Raw genomic sequence first — 22,388 nt, 5'->3', positions numbered from 1 at the left:
GTTGAAGGGCTTACATTCTTGGATTATCTAGTTTGGGTAAAGACATGTTTCCTGCCGAGACACGTGTTTGTACCTGCCCTTTGAAGAGACGACATACTAGGATTAAAAAGCACTAGAGCTTCATTAGGCTCTTGAGATCAGTGGAACAGGATAAAATGATGTGCTCTGGTCCTGTGTGTTGCAGTAGCTGCAGGGATTGACTCATGCTACTGGATCATTGATACTGTAAGAGAGTTTGTGCTATTGTAAATCTGTGGCTGATCTGCAGAGAAAAGTACTCCTTCGCACTGCTTTGTGGACAGCTGGCACTCCTACACGTGCTTGTGTTTACCTGTCTGTCCTTCTAGCATCTCCTGCCTGACAAATGGCTTTCTGTGTGAAATGGACCCGCTTTCTGTTTCCTGTATTTGTTTTCTTTAATCACAATTTTGCCATCACTTCCTTGCTCTGATTTCTCTTTTACCTGTTCCTATGTCTTTCACTGTCTGCTACTTGAATATCATTTCTCCCTTTTGCTCAGCGTGTTCATAATGCTGGCTCCTCCTCATCAATGAAACTGATGTGCTCTGTGGAGGACTTCCCCTCTTCCACATGTCGTCCCCGCTCCTGCATCTCCAGCTCCTGGGGGTGAGAAATTGGTCTTGCCGCCCGGTAGTGTCGCTGTGAGTTACACCAAGGTGGCGTCTGGGTATCTCTTCTCTTTGCATTTGCCGCATCCAAAGACAATGGCAGAGAAAGAGTGGAGGGGTGGTTGGAAGTGTTGGGGGATATGACTGGCACAGAAGGGGAAGGCCTCAGCCGATGATTTCCAGGTGAGGATGTGAGTGATGGAGGAGCTGAAAAGTAAGAAGACGTGGGAGGCTGGGTGTCCTGAGAGGGAGGTGGGATGAGCAGGCCTCTGCTGGCACAGCTGCCAGGTCGGGAGAGGTGAGGTCCTTGGCAGGGGGAAAGGGATGATGAGGAAGAGAGAGACATGGAGAAGGAGAGAGAAGGTGAAGGGGTGTGAGAGGCCAGAGGAGGTTGGTCCTGCACCGAGGGGAAAAATATCCCATTACCGGAGGAACCTCGGAGGCTTCGGGAGTCTGCACACCCCTCTGGAAGTCCTTCCTCCGGTGAATGATGGTTGGAGTCAGCAGACCCTTGGATGTTGGCACCTGGGGCTTTGGGTGGGGTCTGTGCTAATGCTGAAGGAGTTGAATTAGGCCTTTTTGGTGAGTGAGGAGTTGGGAGAAGGCATCCTGGCAAATCTGCACTCTCTGTGTCTCTGCTGTCCAACAGGGAATGAATGTTTGGTCTCTGGAGTGAGCAAGGTGTGGAAGGAGGCGGCACACCATAGCAGGTGCTCGATGACAGTAGGGTGGCACTGCTGGGCGGTGATGTTAAATTTGGCATCATGGTCATCAGGACTGGCTGTGGTGCCATTTGGAGGAGAGGCTTGAGCAGGCGTGTCATTTCCTGCAGCTCCTGACTGAGTTTGGAAACTTGTTTAGAGAGACCGTTCATCTGTGTGGTGAAGAGAGACAGGGTTAACTTTGGCAAGCCAGATGGAGGAAAGTTCATGCAAATCCTGTGTGACATTTCTCATGAAAAATATCAAAAATATCCAAAACTTTAATCCTTATTTGCATAAAACATAATCAGATACACATACTACCTAACATTCACCACAGACACAAAAAGCGTAATGAGCATTCCTAAGGGAGACCAGTCTGATAACTGCCAGGATTGCTCTAAAGGAGGAGCCAAAGCCAGACCGAAAAATGCAAAAATTAACAGGTGAGTTTTATTAAAGCTGATATGCAAGTTTGACCAAAGTAAGAAAAAAAATGACAAAAAACAAACCAAAAACTCAGGAAAAGAGGACAACAGGGTAGGAAGGGAATACAGACAAGGACAAGAAGACAGTAGAGAACTCAGTGCAAAACAAGGCACAGATGCCGACAAACACAGGTGAAAACAGTGAAGGTGGGGCGGATCATCACAAAGCAAACAGGCCAAAGGACAAACCCCCCCGAAAAAGATACACAAAACTCCCCAAAATACATAACTCACAATGAAACATGTAGACTAACATTTAACAGGACAGACAGGGGAATACAGAGGGCAGGTGAAAGAGGATGACAAAGAAATAATAGAAACCACAGGGCCCATAATAATAACTGGGCTCTGCAGCAGGGAGCAGGGCCATATTCCAGGACGTATGTTCAACAAACTATGTTTAAAAATGTAATTTTAAAAAGTTGATCAACTTTGAGATCAGCTCTGGGTTTCCTGTTCCACAACAGCTGATCAGAGTCAGCTCAATCAACTCTGAGTCTGTTCACCTTGAGTTAAGCACCTGAGTGAATAAAGAAAGCCATAATCAGTGGAGCTCCGATTCACCATGGCAACGGGTAAGTAAAGAGCCACGCCTCCTTTTTAGTCCTGCGGTCCGAGGAATGTGAACACGTCCGTGCTGACTGTGATATTTATCTTAAGAAAAGAGTCAGCTTGGTCCACTCTGTCATCATCCGGCAGAATAAACGTTTGTTATAACAAATATACATTTTGTTTAACATCATCTTTCATCATCATTTACTCAATTTGAATTTTGATTAAGCTGCGATCCTAATTTTATTTTTGATATTTAAATCTAATTATTCAGTTCTAACCTGACAGGGACACAGTTTACTGACGGACCCGTGAGATTAGTTACTCAGACAGCAACAGACTCCAGAGTGGATCTGCCCCAAGTCCATTTTTTTATTAAATAAACAGTTTATGACCATTTCATTTTTTCAGTAATTCTTTAATACTCACAGGATGTAACAACCTCACTTCAAAAAAACAAAACAAAACCCCATTATTTGTGGATAAAAATACTTAAAGAGACGTACAGAAGAAGCTTTAATGTTCCCAGTGTAAGGATTTATAATTTGATCTAATCACAGCCTTCACTGACAGATGATGGCTTCCTGACAGCTTCCTGACTGATTGCTAATACTAAGCTTTAAGTAATAACAAAAATAAAAATGCAGGGCAGCTTTCCGAGTCTTTTATGGAGGTAAGGTTTTATCAGAAAAGGCAAACATGTCTCAAACGTCTAAACCTTTATAGAGCTGTCTATATGCTGATCAGCTAGAGCTGAGATATTTCAGTCTAGTTTTGGAAGGATGAGAGTTTCCGCGTCCGTTATGGAGCCTATAATTCCTTCGGGCGGATCCGGCTCTGTGTTGACCCACTGACACCGATTTAGGTGATTTTTCAGTGGAAAATGTGTGAAGAGTCAGACTGTACCGGGGTTGGACAATGAAACTGAAACACCTGTCATTTTAGTGTGGGAGGTTTCATGGCTAAATTGGACCAGCCTGGTGGCCAGTCTTCATTAATTGCACATTGCACCAGTAAGAGCAGAGTGTGAAGGTTCAATTAGCAGAGTAAGAGCACAGTTGTGCTCAAAATATTGCAATGCACACAACATTATGGGTGACATACCAGAGTTCAAAAGAGGACAAATTGTTGGTGCACGTCTTGCTGGTGCATCTGTGACCATGACAGTAAGTCTTTGTGATGTATCAAGAGCCACGGTATCCAGGGTAATGTCAGCAAACCACCAAGAAGGACGAACCACATCCAACAGGATTAACTGTGGAAGCAAGAGGAAGCTGTCTGAAAGGGATGTTCGGGTGCTAACCCGGATTGTATCCAAAAAACATAAAACCACGGCTGCCCAAATCACGGCAGAATTAAACGTGCACCTCAACTCTCCTGTTTCCACCAAAACTGTCCGTCAGGAGCTCCACAGGGTCAATATACACGGCCGGGCCAAACCTTTGGTCACTTGTGCCAATGCCAAACGTCAGTTTCAGTGGTGCAAGGAGCGCAAATCTTGGGCTGTGGACAATGTGAAACATGTATTGTTCTCTGATGAGTCCAAATTTACTGTTTTCCCCACATCCGGGAGAGTTACGGTGTGGAGAAGCCCCAAAGAAACATACCACCCAGACTGTTGCATGCCCAGAGTGAAGCATGGGGGTGGATCAGTGATGGTTTGGGCTGCCATATCATGGCATTCCCTTGGCCCAGTACTTGTGCTAGATGGGCGCATCACTGCCAAGGACTACCGAACCATTCTGGAGGACCATGTGCATCAAATGGTTCAAACATTGTATCCTGAAGGCGGTGCCATGTATCAGGATGACAATGCACCAATACACACAGCAAGACTGGTGAAAGATTGGTTTGATGAACATGAAAGTGAAGTTGAACATCTCCCATGGCCTGCACAGTCACCAGATCTAAATATTATTGAGCCACTTTGGGGTGTTTTGGAGGAGCGAGTCAGGAAACGTTTTCCTCCACCAGCATCACGTCGTGACCTGGCCACTATCCTGCAAGAAGAATGGCTTAAAATCCCTCTGACCACTGTGCAGGACTTGTATGTCATTCCCAAGACGAATTGATGCTGTATTGGCCGCAAAAGGAGACCCTACACCATACTAATAAATTATTGTGATCTAAAACCAGGTGTTTCAGTTACATTGTCCAGCCCCCGTACATTTCAAAATGTTGTGTGACATAAATTAATGACAGAATCTCAATCTGTGAGCAAGTTTTTAACATAAAATATTCAGATAAGTTTGATGCTGCAGCAACCTGCAGTAAATGTTTCCAGGGTGGGGAACCTGACAGCTGCATTACTGCCCCCAGAGTCACAGAGTGAGCCAGACGGAGACTGTAGATTTGATCATAAATCTGTGACATAACTGCTGTCTCCGTCCTTATATATCAACGCGCGAATGATCATAAAAACTCGCATATTAAGTACAAAAAATAGCAAACCGACATCAGCGCTTGTAAAAACGTAAAATTCTGCTCCCTCATGCACTTTGACTGCAACTTTATGAATGAAGAAATTAATCAAAGTGTCAGTCAGCTGGTTCAGGAGCAGTCACAGAGATACTCTGGTAACTGACTCAGAGTTGAAACTAACTCTCTTTCTGGAGCAGAAAACCCAAAGTTAACCTCATCTCAGGATTAACAAACTCAGAGTTGTTAGCTGATGTTAACACATTGAGTCTCCCCATAAACCATGGCAACGGGCAAAGAGCAGAGCCGAAAATGAACACCGTGAGTGCTGAACATGTTTATAAAAAAAAAAAGTGAGGGAAGAAATCATAGAAAGTATAAAAGTTTAATATTCTAAACACACACACACACGACAGGCAGGTATATTACATTTGATTAGATGAAGCAGGAATCCTAATTTTACATTTAATGTAATTATTCAGCTGTAACCTGACCGGGACAAACTGCAGGTGAAAGTAAAGATAAAAACCTGGAGAAACAAACACAGATCCAGAAACAGTTTACTGATCGACCTGTGACGTTAGTAACCCAGACAGCAGACTCCAGGGAGGACCTGCCAGTTTCGGCTACAGTTTAAAAACGTTTTGTTGTTTCAGTAATTATTCAACAAAAATGGGCGATAACAACCTCTTTATAAAATCTTCCTGCCATTACTGGATAAAAATGCTTAGTGAGATTTTATAGATAAACTCTGACAAAATCAGCTATGAACAAATCTAAAGCTGATCCAGACGTGATAAGCTGGAAAACGACCGGAGCTGAATGTGAATGTGAGTCTGTGATCCATTTTGGATTTAACCCGGACACAGTCTGCTGATCTGCTGCAGAGCCTCTGGTGCCTTTGAGTAGAACTGGTTCTGGGTAGACCTGCTGGGACTGGTTCAGTCTGAAGGTTTAGACACTGTTTCAAGTTTCAAAACAGTTGGCACAGGAATAAGGCAGCAGTAGGGATTAAAAGGTAAACATCACTATTCAAAAATTCATTTCAGAAAAATTTTTAAAAAGTTAAAATCCCTCTTCCCTACTTCGTAGATCCTTATTATTTGTGCCAAGTTTCAGAAGATTTAAAATATAAATGACCGAGGAGCAACAAATTTAGCAGAAAGATGCCGGTCGGCTGAGTATAGGAGCGGCTCCACTGACTGTCGTCTGTGTTTGACAGCAGAGCTCATAAAGAATATAACAAAATAACAGCAAAAAGCAACACGGCTGCAAATAAGACAAGAAATTAATTCTGCGGAAAAATCATTAATCTTGGGATTTAGCACACAGAGCATTAAAATAAACATCTGAACTGCAGTTAATTATTCTAATGCTGAGTGTGCTCACGGTGCTGCTGTTTATTTCTAACGTGACAGCTGCACACTAAAGCTCTGAAACTTTAAACTATTACATTTAAACATTAAGGATTTCTGTCCAGCAGCCTAATAAAGAAGATGGTTTAGTTTGTCAGCAGATCAAAATGAAATGATGATTATTGATTGAACAGGTGTTCTAGGTGTGTGTTCTGTGTTCTATTAGCTGCAGTTCTAGCAGAGTAAAAGAGACTCAGCAGCAGATTAGAATCAACTATAACACTTACAGATTTTCTGCATCACCAAACTAATACATGCACATTCACCATTACACACAATTTGTACTTCATTCAGTGGTTTTAGTGAGGCACTGCTTAACAGCCTGCACATATAAAATGTATTCCCCCAGCCTACACTGGCTGGGGGAATACATCTACACTGCACTTGCTGTAAATAAAAGAATCAGTGAAAACTTGGCGCTTCCAGCAGATTTGAAACTGAAACTCTGACCTGCTCCTGACCAGGTTATGTGCTCAGTCTAAGCTAACGCAGTGATTTAGCCAGCTTAAAAAAGCCACTTTCATAACAGAAAACTGACTTAAATTTCAACACACACTATGTTGGCAAAAGCCTTCACACACACACACACATATGAACTTGAGTGACGTCCCATTCTTAATCCATAGGCTTTAATATGATTTCAGCCCACCCTTTGCAGCTATAACAGCTTCAACTCTTCTGGGAAGGCTTTCCACAGGTTTAGGAGTGTTTATGGGAATTTTAACCCCGCCCCCAGATGGGGTCGACTGCTACTGCGTGTCGCCATTACCAGTGCCAACAACCACGGGGAGGAACAGGCTATTGTTTGTTAATTGTTATTGTTTGTTAACAATATTACAGCAAACTACCACATATGCACAAAAGATGGCCAATGACCCGTAGATCATCTGGTTAAATTTCTGACATAATTGGGTGAAGGTCAGAGGTCAAGTTTTTCTGAACATTTTGTGAACACAATAAATCCAGAACGATGTGACCTACAATGTTCAAATTCACACCACAGATGCATCTACTAAACATCTCAGACAACTTAGTTCTTACCTTAATGATGCCAATCACAGACAATGATGCATTCTCAGTGGCTTGTATTTATTATGATTTTAGCATTTCTTATTCCTGAAATTTGATGGTAGTAACACGTTTCAAAAAAAAAAAAAATGTTGGGACAGACTTTGTGCAATTTATGTAATGATTAAAAACAAAAAAGTCAAACATTCCATGACTAATTAGTTTAGACCACAGGCAGCTCTGTATTAAGAACAGAAAATCTCACAAACACAAGTTTAACTCTCATGCAAAGAAAAGGAAGAGGAAGAAGAAGAAGAAGAAAAAAACATAATCAGGAATCAGAAATGCTGCCTCACTCTGTGGGCCTGAGCTCATTTAAGACAGACTATGAACCAGAAAACTCTCTTGTGGTCTGACCAATCAAAATCTGCCATTCTTGGGGGGAAAAAGTGTGCTCAGGATAAAGAGCAGAGGAATCACCCCGCTTGTTATCAGAGCACAGTTCAACAGCCTGCAATCACCATAATATGGGGAGCACACCGCTTGGGTAATTCACATCTGTGAAGGGACCATTAATGCTAATTACAGTTTATCCAGGCTTCAGATGAGATTCTTTTTCAAGATCTCACTGTCAGCAAGACAATGGTTAAAAAATACTAAAATATAAAAGGGTAAAAAAATGGTTTCAAACTGCTGAGCAGCTTAAATCCATTCATTGCATGCAATGTATTTAAAGCTATAACACATGATCTCAGGTAAAAACTGCTTCCAAAACACAAACAAACAAACAATACAGCAACTCTGCATTCAGATACAGTCAAGACAACCCACTGAAGTTCAGACTGAGTATCAGAATGGGGAAGAAAGGTGATTTAAGTTGTCGGTGCCAGACAGGTTGGGATTTTCCTGCAGAGTTTACAGAGAACGGTGGCAGTTCTCTGGGTGATGCCATAATTCAGAGAGACTGGCCAGACTGCTTCGAGCTGATAGGAAGTCAACAGCAACTCAAATACTCATGACAACCACGGTATTCACAGCAGCATCTCTGAACACGCAACATGCTGAACCTTGAAGCAGATGTGCTGCAGCAGCAGAAGACTGCACTGGCTGCCACTCCTGCCAGCTAACAGGAGGAGACCTAGGCTTACAAGGGCTCACCAAATTATTAGAAAAAAAAAATTGCCTGGTCCGAGTCTTGATTTCTGCTGCAATTTGGATGGTAGGATCAGAATTTCATGTAAACAACATGAAAGCATCGATCCATCCTGCCTTATATCAAGGGTGCAGGCTGGTGGTGACAGTGTAATGGGGTGGGGAATGTTTTCTTGGCACACTTTGAGCACCCTAGTACCACTTAAGATTGTTGTCATGGTCATCATTGTTGCTGACCACATCCATCTCATTATGACCACAGTGTACCCATCTTCTGATAGCTGCTTCCAGAAGGATAACACACTATGTAACAAAGCTCAACTCATCTCAAACTGGTTTCTTGAACATGATGAGTTCACTGTACTCAAATGGCTTCCAAAGTTGCCAGATCTCAATCCAGTAGAGCAACTGTGGGATGTGGTGGAATCTGCAGCAACTGAGTGACACTATCATGTCAATATGGACCAAAAACGGTTCCAGCACCTTGTGAATCCGTGCCACGAAGAATAAAGGCAGATCCGATGGTGAAAGGGGGTGCTAAACTAGATGTACCTAGCAAAGATATACCTAATAAAGTGGCACATGAATGTACACTTAACAAGAAAATAATACAAAGATGTGCCACCTAGGGCCTAAGATCAAAGCACAAACTATAAATGATTCCTCTTTTGGGCTAACTTTCCAACAAATGTAACCAACAGCTCTGTTTCATTCTAGTATCTCAGTCAGGAAAGAGAGTTTGGCAGTGAACCAGCATCATGAGCAACATCAGGATTTTATTCATAACCTTATTCATTTTATCTGTATGTTTTCCCAACCATGACCTACTGTCGTGTAGTTTATGACATATCCCGCTGACTAACAGAAAAATCAAACCTCTTTTGTGGAGGAAAACATTAGATCCCTGCGGCAGATGTGCACACAGACAATTATCATCAGCATCAAGTCAGCACTTACCTCCTCAGTCAGTTTAGACACACTCTGCTTGATCTCAGAGTGCTCACGGATCCCTACAGGCAACACAAGCACACATGCAGACGCATTAAGCCTTTAGGAAAATGTACTGTTCTGACGCAGACAAAGTACTACACTGTGTGTGGCTTTGTGTGTGTGTGTGTGTTACCTGCATACGGTGAGGGCGGAGCGGCAGGTGACGGGCCGGGGCTGAACTCAAACTTCTGTGTTGAGGTGGAATTGTTCTCTGTTTCAATGCCATCCACGAATCTACGCGCACAGGAGAGAGAGCGTGTGAGAGGACTGTAATCAGCTGAATGTAAAAGAGCTTAAAGTGCAGTTAGTACAGTTTGGATCTTTTAACACAAACATGAAAAAAAAGCTCTTTATCAGCTGCTTTGCATCACGCACACCACTGCACGCAGCCTGTGAGAAATCTCTGCGCGCACACGGACATGTTTGATCTGCACGCACACACATTATCCTTCAGTGTGTGAGAACCTACAACAGTAGCCAGGCCCCATGTGATCCACCAGCACTGTAATCTAGTGGTTGCCATAGCAACCAGACACCTATGCTGCAGCAGTTTGCTCAGTTGCTCCTCTCTGACAGGGATGTTTTGAATCAATCTTCGGTTTCATTTTTTTCCCCCCTTCCCATTGAGCCGTGCATCTGTGTGTGTGTGTGTGTGTGTGTGTGTGTGTGTGTGTGTGTGTATTTTACCTGGGGCTGAGTTCAGGTGGTGCACTGCTGAAGCTCACCACTGGTATCTGCAGGGTGGACGGGCGCAAGTGGTCAGAGGGAGCACGGAAAGGCCTGGGCGGCAGGAGAGGGGAGCGCAGGGGTGAGCTGAGACCCCGGCTGAGGTGCAGCGGAGAGCGAGGAGCTCGGGACACGGAGCTCTGCTCCTCGTCGCCCTCCTCATCCTCGCGGATGGACGGCAGCTTCTTCACCAAGCCGCCGTTACTCTCCCAGTCCACCTGAGACAAAGAGAGGAACAGTCTGAACACTGAAATGATGTGAGCACACCTGCTGGCTCTGTTGTGACCACTGCATTAAACTCACTATGGCGGTAAAGGGAGTTACAAGGTTGAACCAGTGGGTGGCAGGCAAACACAAGAGTTTCTGCCTTTACTACAAGAATGCTTTGAATATCTTTTTTGTACATTCAGTTCCAACATTTAGGATATTGTTTGATTAACAACATTTTGCTTTTTTTTTCTTTGTTTTGAAGATTTTTGAACCCCTTATCTTTCAGAGGTAACTGAATATAGAAAGTATCCAAAGTATCATTAGAAATGTGCCATTTGTGTTTGAAGTCATCCCAATACATTCCTTTAGTGTACAAACACTTTTAAACTTTATTCTCACTTCTTATTCTTGGAGTAGAGTAGCTTTGCATAATTCACAGCTCAAAGTAACCCTCATTTATCATAGACTGGCCATTTATGCAGCCTCTCAGTTCATCCTTTGCCTGGAACAAGCTACCCCCCCCCCCCCCCCCCCCCCCCAAAAAAAAAAAAAACCAAAAAAACAAAAAACAAAAAAACAAACAACCTTCCTCTGATTACTTCACAAAAAAAGAAAAGAAAAAAAGATTTGAAGAGCACGTGGGTGGGGCTTTTATGCTCACAGACAGAGCTGTGTGCCTGGGATGGCCACATCAGGGATGTCTGCTCTCACTGACATCATCCTGAACTCACCAATAAGTCACCAACTGAGCCAGCGCCTCGGATCAAATTCTGGTGGTTATTTTAAAGCCTCTTTTTACAACTTTAACTTAAATGCATCTACAGAATCACCAGATGAATGTGACTAAAACCAAACAAAACAAAAACATTTCAGAGTTTTTAAAAAGTTCTTTTTTTTATTTTAGTTTTAAACCTCAAAACTCATGCTGCATACACAAAGTTCCATAACATTATAATTTCCAAAAAAAGCAGTTGGGAACCTGCGCTGTGCATGTGCAGCAGAGGCTGATGCGTTTCCCATTTCGGGTGTTGATTGGGTCTTTGGAGCGGGACAGCCTTCATGCCGTGTGATTTCCTTATGTCACACCTGCTGTACACACACTGACCTCATTGTATGAAACTTTGCCCATATTTAGTGTGAACATCCACCAATGTAACAGTATATATGACCTAACAGTTCAATTTGAAGTGTTAGTGTACCACAAAGAGCCTCATGGACACGGTAAAATATTGGCTGGACATATTTGTTTTTATGTGAAGTATGGATGCCTTTCATTTTATTTTACCTTCCACATAAATGTGCGCATAGACCAAAACATGAGCAGTTACTAAACTGCTCCCCTATTTATAGACTGAATGTGTCCCAGTGTCACCCTTGGGTGATTGTGTCAGATGCAGAAATGTGAGTGAACAATCTGAAAGCAAAGTGGAGAGGCTTATGGTGACTGGCTGAATACCAATTATTTCTCATTTTTGTTTTGGAGTGAGTATCCGTTTGCCTCCGTCTTTGCTAGACTACAAAAAGAAGCTTGTCACGCTACATTTAATACAGATTGCTGCATCTCACTTTTTTTCTCCCCCCTGCCTCATCACACACACACACACCCCTGACAGTTACAGTCCCATACCTCCCCCATTTCCCATCAGCCTTGTCCCTGCTTATGAACTGAGCAATTTAGGCTGTCTCCAGTTTGAATGCAGGGCTACAGAAACTTAAAAAGAGAAACAAAACGAGAACTCTGATTTAAAAACTCGAAAGTTCAAAGTTCTTTATTGAATGAAAGAGAATACAAACAACTGTGAATGCAGTGTGGTAGTCTCTGTGTTAAGTATGACTTCAGGTTAACAAGAGTCAGATCTCTGAATGTTTTATGTGGCTTGTAGTAGAGCTGTAGTGAGGAGAGTCTCAGCAACCACACCCCATCTTACTTTTTTTTTACTAACCACTCAAAAAATGGAATATTTTGATTATTTTAACAAATTCCAGCTCTTTATGTGAAAGAAGGTTCTCTTCAGTCAAGGTCAAAATGAATGTGCATTACTATACAAGACATATATGTAATTTAAGTGTAGGAATGCTGCTACTTCATTAAACCCCCAGTTTCACCTGTATGGACTTTAACATACAAAGACTGGTGCAGTGAGTTATGAATGTATCATATATCTCAACATGCAGCTAAGCCAACACCCCTCTGCTTTCCCTTTGCCCCCCTGCTCTCTCCCTTTAGTCAAGTCTCTCTCTTCTCCCTCCTTCCCTGCCTGCTAAGCATCCTCTCTTTTTTCCCTCCTCTGTCCCCAGCGCCCTCCACTCAGCCAGCTTCCCCCTTCTATACCCGTGCCACTGTAATTTATTTTTAGCTCTCTTGTTCTAATCTTAGCTCCCAGCTCCAGAGCGCACCAAGGAGCAGCTCTGCGATGCGGGGGCGTGATAAGTGTGTGCTTGCCGCGTGCTGCCGTCCTCTTGCTCGCCTGTGTGCGAGAGCGTGTGGGAGTTTGCATCGTGTGTACGGTCGAGTCGGAGCTGTAGGCAGAAATCTAGCTGCATGGAAGTAGATGCACGTACAGAGGATGAACAAGAATGACCCGTGTGAGAATGGCCATAGAGTTAAAAACTTGTTTGAATATCCTCATCTTTTCAGCAGCACAGTTCTGTGCACTCTGTCCGCTGGTTGATCATGCACATCACAATTTTCTGCCCAAGGCTCTGGGGGGTCATGACAGTTAGTCTGTGATCAGTGAATCAGCAGTGAACCATCATTTATACAATGGAGACTTTTGCTTTCTCATCCTTTTCTTCTTACTTCCTTGCTTTGTAAACTCTGCCTTCGTGAACACCGTCATTCACCATTTAAGTTTGCATGAAATGCTAGTTTAGTGAGGAAGGGGGTTCTTCCGTTTTCCACCAGTCTTTCTTGGATACCTATGCAAATACGCTCTCTTCTGGGCTGCAGATACCAGAAGGGCTTTTTGCACTCATAACCAGGATGGACATCTGTAACCCAGACCTAAGATATGCACAGCAGATTGTGCATCTAGAGTAATGCATCCTTTAGACACACACTAACATGTTCACACTCTGCAGTAAGTGTGCTGAGCCCTGGAGAACCAAACTGCACTGCAGTGGAATAGGAGAGAGTATAAGCAGAAGAGAAAATGAGCTAACCAAAGTTCCCCCTCCCCTTCATCTTTCTTTCTACTCCTCGGCTGGCTGAGCTATTTATATTAAGCAGGATCCAATCTTAGCAGCAGCTGTGGGGGGACAGCCAGTCAGGGAGAGCCCGTGCTTCCCCCCCCCGCTCTATTTTTAGTAACGGGACAACTTCAAACAGCAACACTAAGCTATTTTTGTCCCTATGCTTTTTTTTCCCTCCATCTGCTGCTGCTGCAGCACCAGCCGAATGCACACTCTGTGTATAGATGCCAGCAGGGAAAATGCCTTTCATGGCTAGGCTTGTCAAAGTGTGATGTGTGCATAGATCTGGGTATTTTGAAGTAGCGATGGCAGAGTGCTCATCCATGTGACCCTTTTTAAGGCAAACGTCTCCTCGGGCTACCCCTAAGCCTCATATAAATATTCCTTGCATTACAATCTGCACATTTAGTGTTGTGACTGATCTGGTGGGTTGTTTAATCAAAACTGTTCCTATGCACATTTATAAATGTGCACCATTCAGTTTTATGCCTCCTGCATACCCTTAGTGACAGTTTACAGCAATATTTTTGTGCCAACTGTCACCCCAAGCCAAGACTTCCAAAAAGCAGGGGTTTTAGATGAAGTAACAAAAAGCCTGCAGGTCCTCATCACCGGATTATGGACTGATTATAAAGACAGACGTAGCCACTTTTTTTTTTTAACCACAACATGATCAAACTGGCTGAGAATGACTTGAAACAGCTTATTGATTGTAAGGTTGTCCCTGTTTCACTCTAAAGTGAATTAAAATTTACAAAATGAACTTCATGATGTATTAAACAAGACTTAAAACTAGTGAGTGAGACTCTAAACGCATCAGGGAAGCTTTTACCAAGGCCATAAATCAGGTGAAAGTCGAATCATTTTTTCATAGACTTCTATGTAATATCGTTTCTTTACACAAATAAAGGAGTAGCCCCCTGCTGGCTGTTAGACAGGCTGCATGTCTTTTATAGATCATGTCAGGTCAGTATTTGCATGATCATAATTTATAGATATAATTTCACATAGGCTGTGTAAAAGATTATTAAAAGTCAGAATAAAGCAGGAATATTTTTAAGTTATACTTTTGCTTAAAAAAATATTCAACTACTCCACTGAACAGCTGTTTGACCACAAAGACAAAGTCCATATTAAAAATAATTTCAGTTTAAGTACACTTTATTTATTCCTAAATGTGCAAATTCACCAACAGTGTCAGCCATGAATCTACTGCAGATACTCACATCAGCCCCATGGCCCTCTCGTAGATTATAAGTGAGGTCATGTTGTATCTCGCTGATGAACTTCTGGGCATACTCAGGGTAAAGTCGGAGAACCTCTCGGAGGCCCTTGAGGCTGATATACTGCAGGTCGCAGTAAGTCAGCGCCTTGACGTTGGCGTTGGTTTTGATGACTTGTTCCTTTGTCAGGGAGTCTGAGCCAATCAGGTCTCCTTTACCTGGGGAGGTGAGAAGACAAAAGTGAATGTACCACAAACAAAAGCATCAAAAAGATGCACAGATATCTGTCTTTGAAGGAGTTGTTTAGAGGGAGCCTGATTTCACTAGCTGTCAACACCTGAGAGAGCAGCATCAGCCAATGTGATGCTTGTTAAGTCAGTTAAACATACAGAGTATCAGAGCAGCGCACCATCAAAGAAAGAAGAATAAAGAATAGGACCTGTGAGGTCATTTCAACAGCGGCGGTGGGAACACATCTTTGTATGTCTAATGTATCTGCAAACGCATTGTTCTGTCTTTACAAAGGTCCCTTTAATTCATATAAACTTACACCACCTGCATAAAGCAGCACACAGCACAAAACACCTTTTCAAATGTCAGAGATATGTTGTCTCTGCATGTGTTGTTCGGTCGACCAAAAAGTGTACAAACTGTTTAGTTCCTTATGTGTGCATTACAGTGAAGTTGCATATACTGCTCTACTGTTTTCATAGATCAAGAAGACTAGTCACAGGATAGTTGTATGTTGTCTGTTAGTTTAGTTAAACTGCCACCCACATCACAGGTCTATGAGTCATTCAGTGTGCTCAGTGTCTGCTGCTTCATTGGGCAGAAAAAACATGCCAAGCTGATCAAAGACACACACCAACAAACTGGTAAAAAGCACTTTAACATGACAAAAATCGACCCATCGTAGCTAACACGATGACTGAAAATACTAAATATTATATATAAGAACACCCCATAAACACAAAACTGACTTATGTTATGTTGGGCTGCAGTGGTTTGAATTGTATCTCTGATAGACTCCAGTTTGTTCATGTAAATGGGGAGCTATTCTTTGCACACAAAAGTTAGTCACGGAGTCCCCACAGGGTTCTGTACTGGGACTGATTCTGTTTACATTATACACGCTTCCCTTAGGCAGTATTAGAAGACATAGTGTACATTTTGATTGCTATGCAGATGATACACAGCTTTATTTATTCATGGACCCAGATGGCACAAACCAATTAGTTAAACTATAGGCGTGTATTAAAAGACCTAGAAGCCTGGATGACCTCTAATTTCCTGCTTCTAAATTCAGGCAAAACGGAGGTTATTGTACTCAGCCTTAAAATCTTACAAACATGGTGTCTAACAAGATCATTTTTCTGGTTAGCATTATCATGACCTCCAGCAGCACTGTGAGGAATCATTTTTCATCAGGATATAATGCGCAATGCTCCTAAAATTAAAAACATCCTGTCTCAGATTGATGCTGAAAAGCTACTTCACGCATTTATTACTTCTAGGATGAACTATTGTAATTCATTATTATTATCAGGTCACTCTAAAAGAAAATTACCAGACTAACTTTAGTAAGCTTTAGCATATATTAACATATTATTATCCTCTGCTGCTTAGGTGCTTTCACAGAATTGGTTTTGTGAGACATTCAGCATCTACCTCTTTATATGAAATGTTTCCAAATGGAAATGAAATAAAATTGAAACCTTATAATAAAAGGCCTTTAAGCTCAAAATGCATGTAAAAAAAACAAACTTGATCCACAAGTTGACTCAGATGCTGCTGAACTTTCCAGTCTGACTTTATAGTAACAGGTTCCCATTATTCCCATTCCATTCCTATTATTAAAAATGAATCCCAATTAAAGCAATCAAGAACCAGTCATTTAGCACAGGGATCACAGGCAAAATAGGGTCACTGGTGACCTGGTGGATGTTATGGGGCCAGCATATCCATATAAATGCTTTGGTGCAAATCTGACAAATGTTTTCATCTCTGTAGAACTGAGTATAAATTACTTGAGTACTTGGTGAGGAGGAGAGTTTATACTGTAGATACAAGGCAAAGAAGTTGCTTTGTCAATAAATCACCAGAAGAAACAGCTACACAATGTTGCTCAGACTACCATACTCCATATATACTGTAATCACACAATATATACAGCAGAGTATACAACCGTGCAGCGTATGTGTGCAGCATTTTCACAGATTTCATAGATTATTAATTGAGCACATAGTGGAATGGAAATGTGTTATGGGCCATAAGGGAAACTCATTTATGAAGCATCTGACAGACAAAGCCCCCCAACAGTATTTGGGGAAAAAAGGGAAAAAAATCAAAGGCGGCTTGAGGCTGCACGGCCACATGGCAAAGAAAAGAAAGAGGGAGCTGAGGAAAAAACAAGCAGGGAGAGAACAGAGGCAAGACAGAGGGAGGCGGGGTGGGGAAGGGCAGAGGCGAGCAGGGATCTAAAAAGGGTGATGGAGTGCGGAGGTGGACTGAGAAGAGGGAGGGTGGAAGACAAAGGAATCAAGGGAAAGCTGGGAGAGTAAGTGGAGAGGGACACAGTGTGGGGGTGGCTGCAGACTGGCATGAGAAGAAACGGAGGGGCGGGGTGAGAAAGAGTGAAGGAAGGGGAGAGGCAGGGTGAGCAGGAGCTTGGCACATGGCCTGTGAGCGACAGCAGTTACTGGGCATGGCCTCCTACCCCTCCTCTGAACCTCGAACCACCTTCCTGTCCTGCTGCCTCTGCACTCAGCACCATCCAGCTGTCATCTGCACCCTCATCTCTCAATCCCCTCCCTCCAAATCTGTGATGCTTTTTAATTTGGCATGATGGGCCCTTCATGTGCTTCGGCTGTCTCCCTATCGTTTTTACATCACTCACATCTCCTCTCCTCCACTTCTTCTTCCCCCGCCCGCTGCAGTTCAGCTCGAATGCTCTGTCACAAAGATGATGGGTGGCAGCCAAAAGCGACAGCAGTGACAAGGAACGCTTTTGCTCATAATCACAGCAAAATGTTAAACTGAGCGGGAGACAAACACTTGCAAGTGACATTTAAGTGCATGTATCTGTCTAGACTTGAAAGTGTAGGTGAAAATGATGAGGGCAGGAAACAAAAGCTTATGAAGGGAGTTCATATTATCAATGGCACTGATTTGATACCTTAAGTATTCACCACTGATTGGTTCCCTTCATTTTTTTCTTTTGTTGTTTGTCTTTTTGAAGGCAAGTTTTCACCCAACATTTCATAATTCCCTCACCCCCTTTTTGCTCCTCTCATCTAGCCATCTAATAAATTAAATAAATAAATTAAATTAGGCATCTTGGCCTAGCAGGGGGTGTGATGAAATAAAAGGTCAGTGTTTTTACTGGTGTCACATACTGTTAATTCAGTTTTAAGTATGTATCGCCCCACGCTTGCAATGATTCTGTGTATTGGTCAAAGTAAAGGTCAGTTTAAGCCCAAATTTACAGGCTAATTTCCTCTGCATGACAGAGGAAATTAGCCTGGGTGTTGATTGGCCCGGTAGGCATCTGCATCATGTGTAGGACCAACACGATGCACTCTAATGACATCAACACTTCAGGTGAAGTGATTAAAATACATGCTCTGCTGAGAAAGCTTGGGTCCTGGCATTGATGTGGACTAGCCTGCTAATCCAGGTGTAACTTGCTCTGAACGCATTGCATGTTGTATTACATGCAGACAGTCATTAAATTAATGTTTTAAAAACAGGTACGTGTAATGGAAATTTTTAAGACTACAATACTTACTGAAGGAAAGGCTCCACATTGTCTTCAGTCTCCATGTAATCTTTCAGATATGCCACATTTTAATGTACAAGTTCTCTTTTATTTCACAATTTTCTGAACATATTCTATGACCATGGCAGACAGATAACTTGCCACTATGTATATTCCAGGCTTATAATGACTCCTGGTAATAATTTAAAAAAAAAAAGCATGCAGACTGCCGTCATGTTGGCTGTACTGTTGTTTGACCCCTTTGAAAAGGTAAATAAAACTCAAAGACAGCCTGGTTGTGTGCACCTCAATTTATTTCATACTGCTGAACAAAATGAGGTTGAAAATTGTCTGTGGCTCTGACTCTAATTCATCATGTGCAGTTGCTCTCTGACACTCAGTGATGTGAGACCAGCCATCAGTTTGAGATTAATCTGTTTTACTGTCCACCTGGGCACAGGATAGTTCCTGGAAGAACACTGTACCACGGAGGGCTCTGCCAGTGCACAGAGTTCTCTGGGCTCTGCAGGGCCCTGCTCTTTCCACACTTCAGCATTAATAATCAAGGGGTTTAAATAATGTAAAATCTATTTATTATTAATACCTGCACAGCACCCCATTCTGTCTATCGATGTGTGTGTGTGTGTGTGTGTGTGTGTGTGTGTGTGTGTGTGTGTGTGTGTGTGTGTGTGCCATGATTATAATCAAATGCTTGGTATTTGAAGATGAATCCAATTCATTTCCCCTCAAATCGACACAGAGAAATGCAAATGAACAGGTAAGCACCATTAATTCATACATTCTGACCTTTTGATAGACTGACTGAAATATGTGCATCTACTCCTGCCATGACAAATGCACAAGAAGCCCCCCCCCCCCCATCTCCCTGTTGGCCACATTGTCTTAGCTGTTCCCAAAAACACATCTCACAGGAGCTCGCCCTGTTTCCTGGATTAAGGTCACAAAGACTTCAAAGCAAATCCAGAGGAAATTAGATTTTAACCCGTGAGACTGCAAACTAAAGAAATTATCCTAAGATGTTGTCACAGGTGCAACATTTTGTCTGAGCACACAATTTTTAATTATATTTTTCAGCATTAGGACGATAACTCAAATGCTCATGAACTGTTTGATGTTTGAAACATATACGAGCAAAAAGCACCAACTCTCAAATGTTTTCATTCACTTCAAAGACTTCTGCTTCATTCCTAGAAGATCAGCACAGTTAATATAAACCTCATGTTATCACATTCTTCATAGCAAATAACTAAATATTTTTTAGGGTTGGTATACTGGGAATGTCAGTATTCCTTCATATGTGATGTGCAGGCATCTTTGTGAAGCTTCAGTGAAGGAGCACAGGGATTCGCAGGTGGTGCAGAGGGAGTGTGCTGCGACATGTGGGAAAGATGAAGTCCAACAGAAAATGTTCCCATTGTTTCCCATTTCATCTTCTTCTAATTCCTATTCCAGTGGTGAAGCAGTCATTTTAACAACATTTTATTAGCAGTGACACCTCGTTAAATGATAAACTGGTTCTGGCGCCGTGATGTCGTCCCAGTTGTCCCAGTTTGTACGAACAATAACCAATGCATGGACTCCACATCTTTATAGGTAAGCATCTCTAACAGGGAAACTGAATGCTGCTCGTCAAACAAACATGCTAATCCTGGCTAATGGAGAGCAAGAAAAAGGAAAACCTTTTTTTTTTTTTAAAATAAATTAATCAATAAAAAATCCCCCAAAAATGTTCACTGAAATTCAAATTGAGCACCCAGTATTTCCACTGTATAGCTTTTATATGCCTCTCCTTTTAAGTTTGGAGGTTGAAAGGACTGCATCTCAGAGAAGTTAACCATGTCCTGCTCGAGCTTGTGTTCCATATACTGTATGATTCATGTGAACAAACTGAAACTCGCATTTTTAGCAGCAGTTTCTAAAGGGACTATAGGAGCTGTGATGTACTCTGCAAGCAGTGTGATTTGATGACTGTCAGCCTGAAAAATCACACTAAAACTAAAATGGAATTAGGATGCTCGATTATTTGAAGGAAATTACACATGAATTTGTGAGACAGAATTGAAAACTACACGGGACACCCTCGGCTCTGACAGTTACCTTTGAAACTGAGATTTGGAGGATGTGAGAGGATCTGCGGGACACCACACTGATGAAGGGAGAGGATGGTTCATCTGAGAATGCGCTGATAAAAGCCAGCTGAATGTGTGCCTGTGTTAATATTAAATGCTGCTAACAAAGTATGGACTTCAGAGAGGAAAAAAGAGAGATCATCTCTCAGTTCAATGATTACAGTTAAAATCATTTCACAGTGCTGGCTTTGGTTTCATCCAATCAGACCTGCAGAGCATCCTGATCTGGGTTTTTTTTTTAATGGAAATTAGGGTTGATGATGGAGAAGAAGGAAAGAAGAACATAAAGAAAGGTGTGTGTGTGTGTGTGTGTGTGTGTGTGTGTGTGTGTGTGTGTGTGTGTGTGTGTGTGTGTGTGTGTGTGTGTGTGTGTGTGTGTGTGTGTGTGTGTGTGAAAAACACTCATAACTCTAAATGCCCTCCACTGATGGGCTAAAGAAAGACTATATATGAACAAGTTGACAATGCCAAGCTCAGCCACAATCCTGACAGCCCAGCTGATATCCTTCTAGATATCCGGATATTTAAGCCCGCCTACAATTTCTGTGCATCTGCACCTCCACCTAAGCTCCTCCTTTTCTTGCTGTATCTGACATCAGCTTTAATTAATCTCATATCTGCTGCCACAGCCTGCTCTGTTCTGACAGTGAGGTCCCAAACCAGAGCAAATCTTACAATATAAAATACTGCAGATGGAACTTCTTATTTTTACTGTAGTGGATTTGACTGAAATAGATGCTCATAAATGTGTTCCTCAGTTTGTTTTGCAGAGAAGCGTATTGCCACTGGAGTGCTACTATGAGCACAAACCACCCATATACACTAAAATCTTTACCCTACACCACTGTTACCCCCCCAAACAACACCCAATTCACATAAATGGATGAATGGCTGGCACATGTGTCAGCTGCTAAACTGACACAAACAGTCAGCAAATGTAGCTTTCACATCAATCAGACCAGAAAAGATGGAAATAATGAGCAGAATAAAAAAAAAGAAAGAAAGGCACTGGGATCCCTTTTCTAATTAAAGAATATGAAAGAGTAAATGAAGTGTGAGTTGTATTAAGGTAGAAACACAGGATGTAATGGTACGCTGGTGGTTATGATATTGGTGGCTGTGGTAAAGGCGGCCTTGCAGAGCATGACTCTCTGGGTTTCCACCCACATTCTGTCTGCAAATTCAGCCCTGTTTAATATCAGCTTCCGCCTTCACATCCCCAGAGACCAGCATACACTCATACTGCATGCACGCACACATGCTGGTGCACACATGGATACAAATAGTATTAAAAAGGTTAGAACTTTGCCTTACACTTGTGTTTTTGGATTTTTTTGTGTTTCTCAGCTCTTTTGCTGGCACAGTAGCATCCTTATGCCAGAATTCCAGTCTCCACATTTAGAAATGTGCAGACATTTTACCTTATACCTGTTCACACTCTTCAAGAAATTATTTTTCATGATATCCTTACCACTTATAAATGTTTCTGTGGCCCAAAGAGCATTTGTGGGTATTTAGAACTGCACTGGACAAACACTGTATCCTATTTATTAATCACACACACACATACACACGCGCACACGCACACACACACAATACACACATACACACACTACACATTTTAATTGCCTTTTGTGCACAGCCAAAATGTAGAGCTTCCATTTATTAAAAACAGAGAGCGGAACATTACAAAGTGAATTTCTACTTTGGATAGAAACCAAGAGGAGAAGCAGAGAATATGAACCCACAGATGGCTGGGAGGACGTGGACAACAAGG

General features: G+C 42.3%; 1 protein-coding gene across 1 annotated transcript in view; it reads right to left on the bottom strand.

The window, feature by feature from the left end:
- Positions 1-525: 525 nt before the first annotated feature.
- The window catches only part of kcnh3 (potassium voltage-gated channel, subfamily H (eag-related), member 3), a 171,392-nt gene continuing 149,529 nt past the window's right edge, over positions 526-22,388 (bottom strand). Inside the window, exons 11-15 of the mRNA XM_030757821.1 lie at positions 14,708-14,922; positions 10,041-10,297; positions 9,487-9,587; positions 9,321-9,373; positions 526-1,503 (exon numbers count right to left, since the gene is read on the bottom strand). Coding sequence (XP_030613681.1) covers positions 526-1,503; positions 9,321-9,373; positions 9,487-9,587; positions 10,041-10,297; positions 14,708-14,922 — 1,604 coding nt within the window. The remainder of the gene's footprint in view (positions 1,504-9,320; positions 9,374-9,486; positions 9,588-10,040; positions 10,298-14,707; positions 14,923-22,388) is intronic.

The sequence above is a fragment of the Archocentrus centrarchus genome, chromosome 21, assembly GCF_007364275.1.
Source record: "Archocentrus centrarchus isolate MPI-CPG fArcCen1 chromosome 21, fArcCen1, whole genome shotgun sequence".
In the NCBI taxonomy this organism is placed as follows: Eukaryota; Metazoa; Chordata; class Actinopteri; order Cichliformes; family Cichlidae; genus Archocentrus; species Archocentrus centrarchus.
The sequence above is the reverse complement of the archived record's forward strand: the minus strand, read 5'-3'. Positions and strand labels throughout refer to the sequence as shown.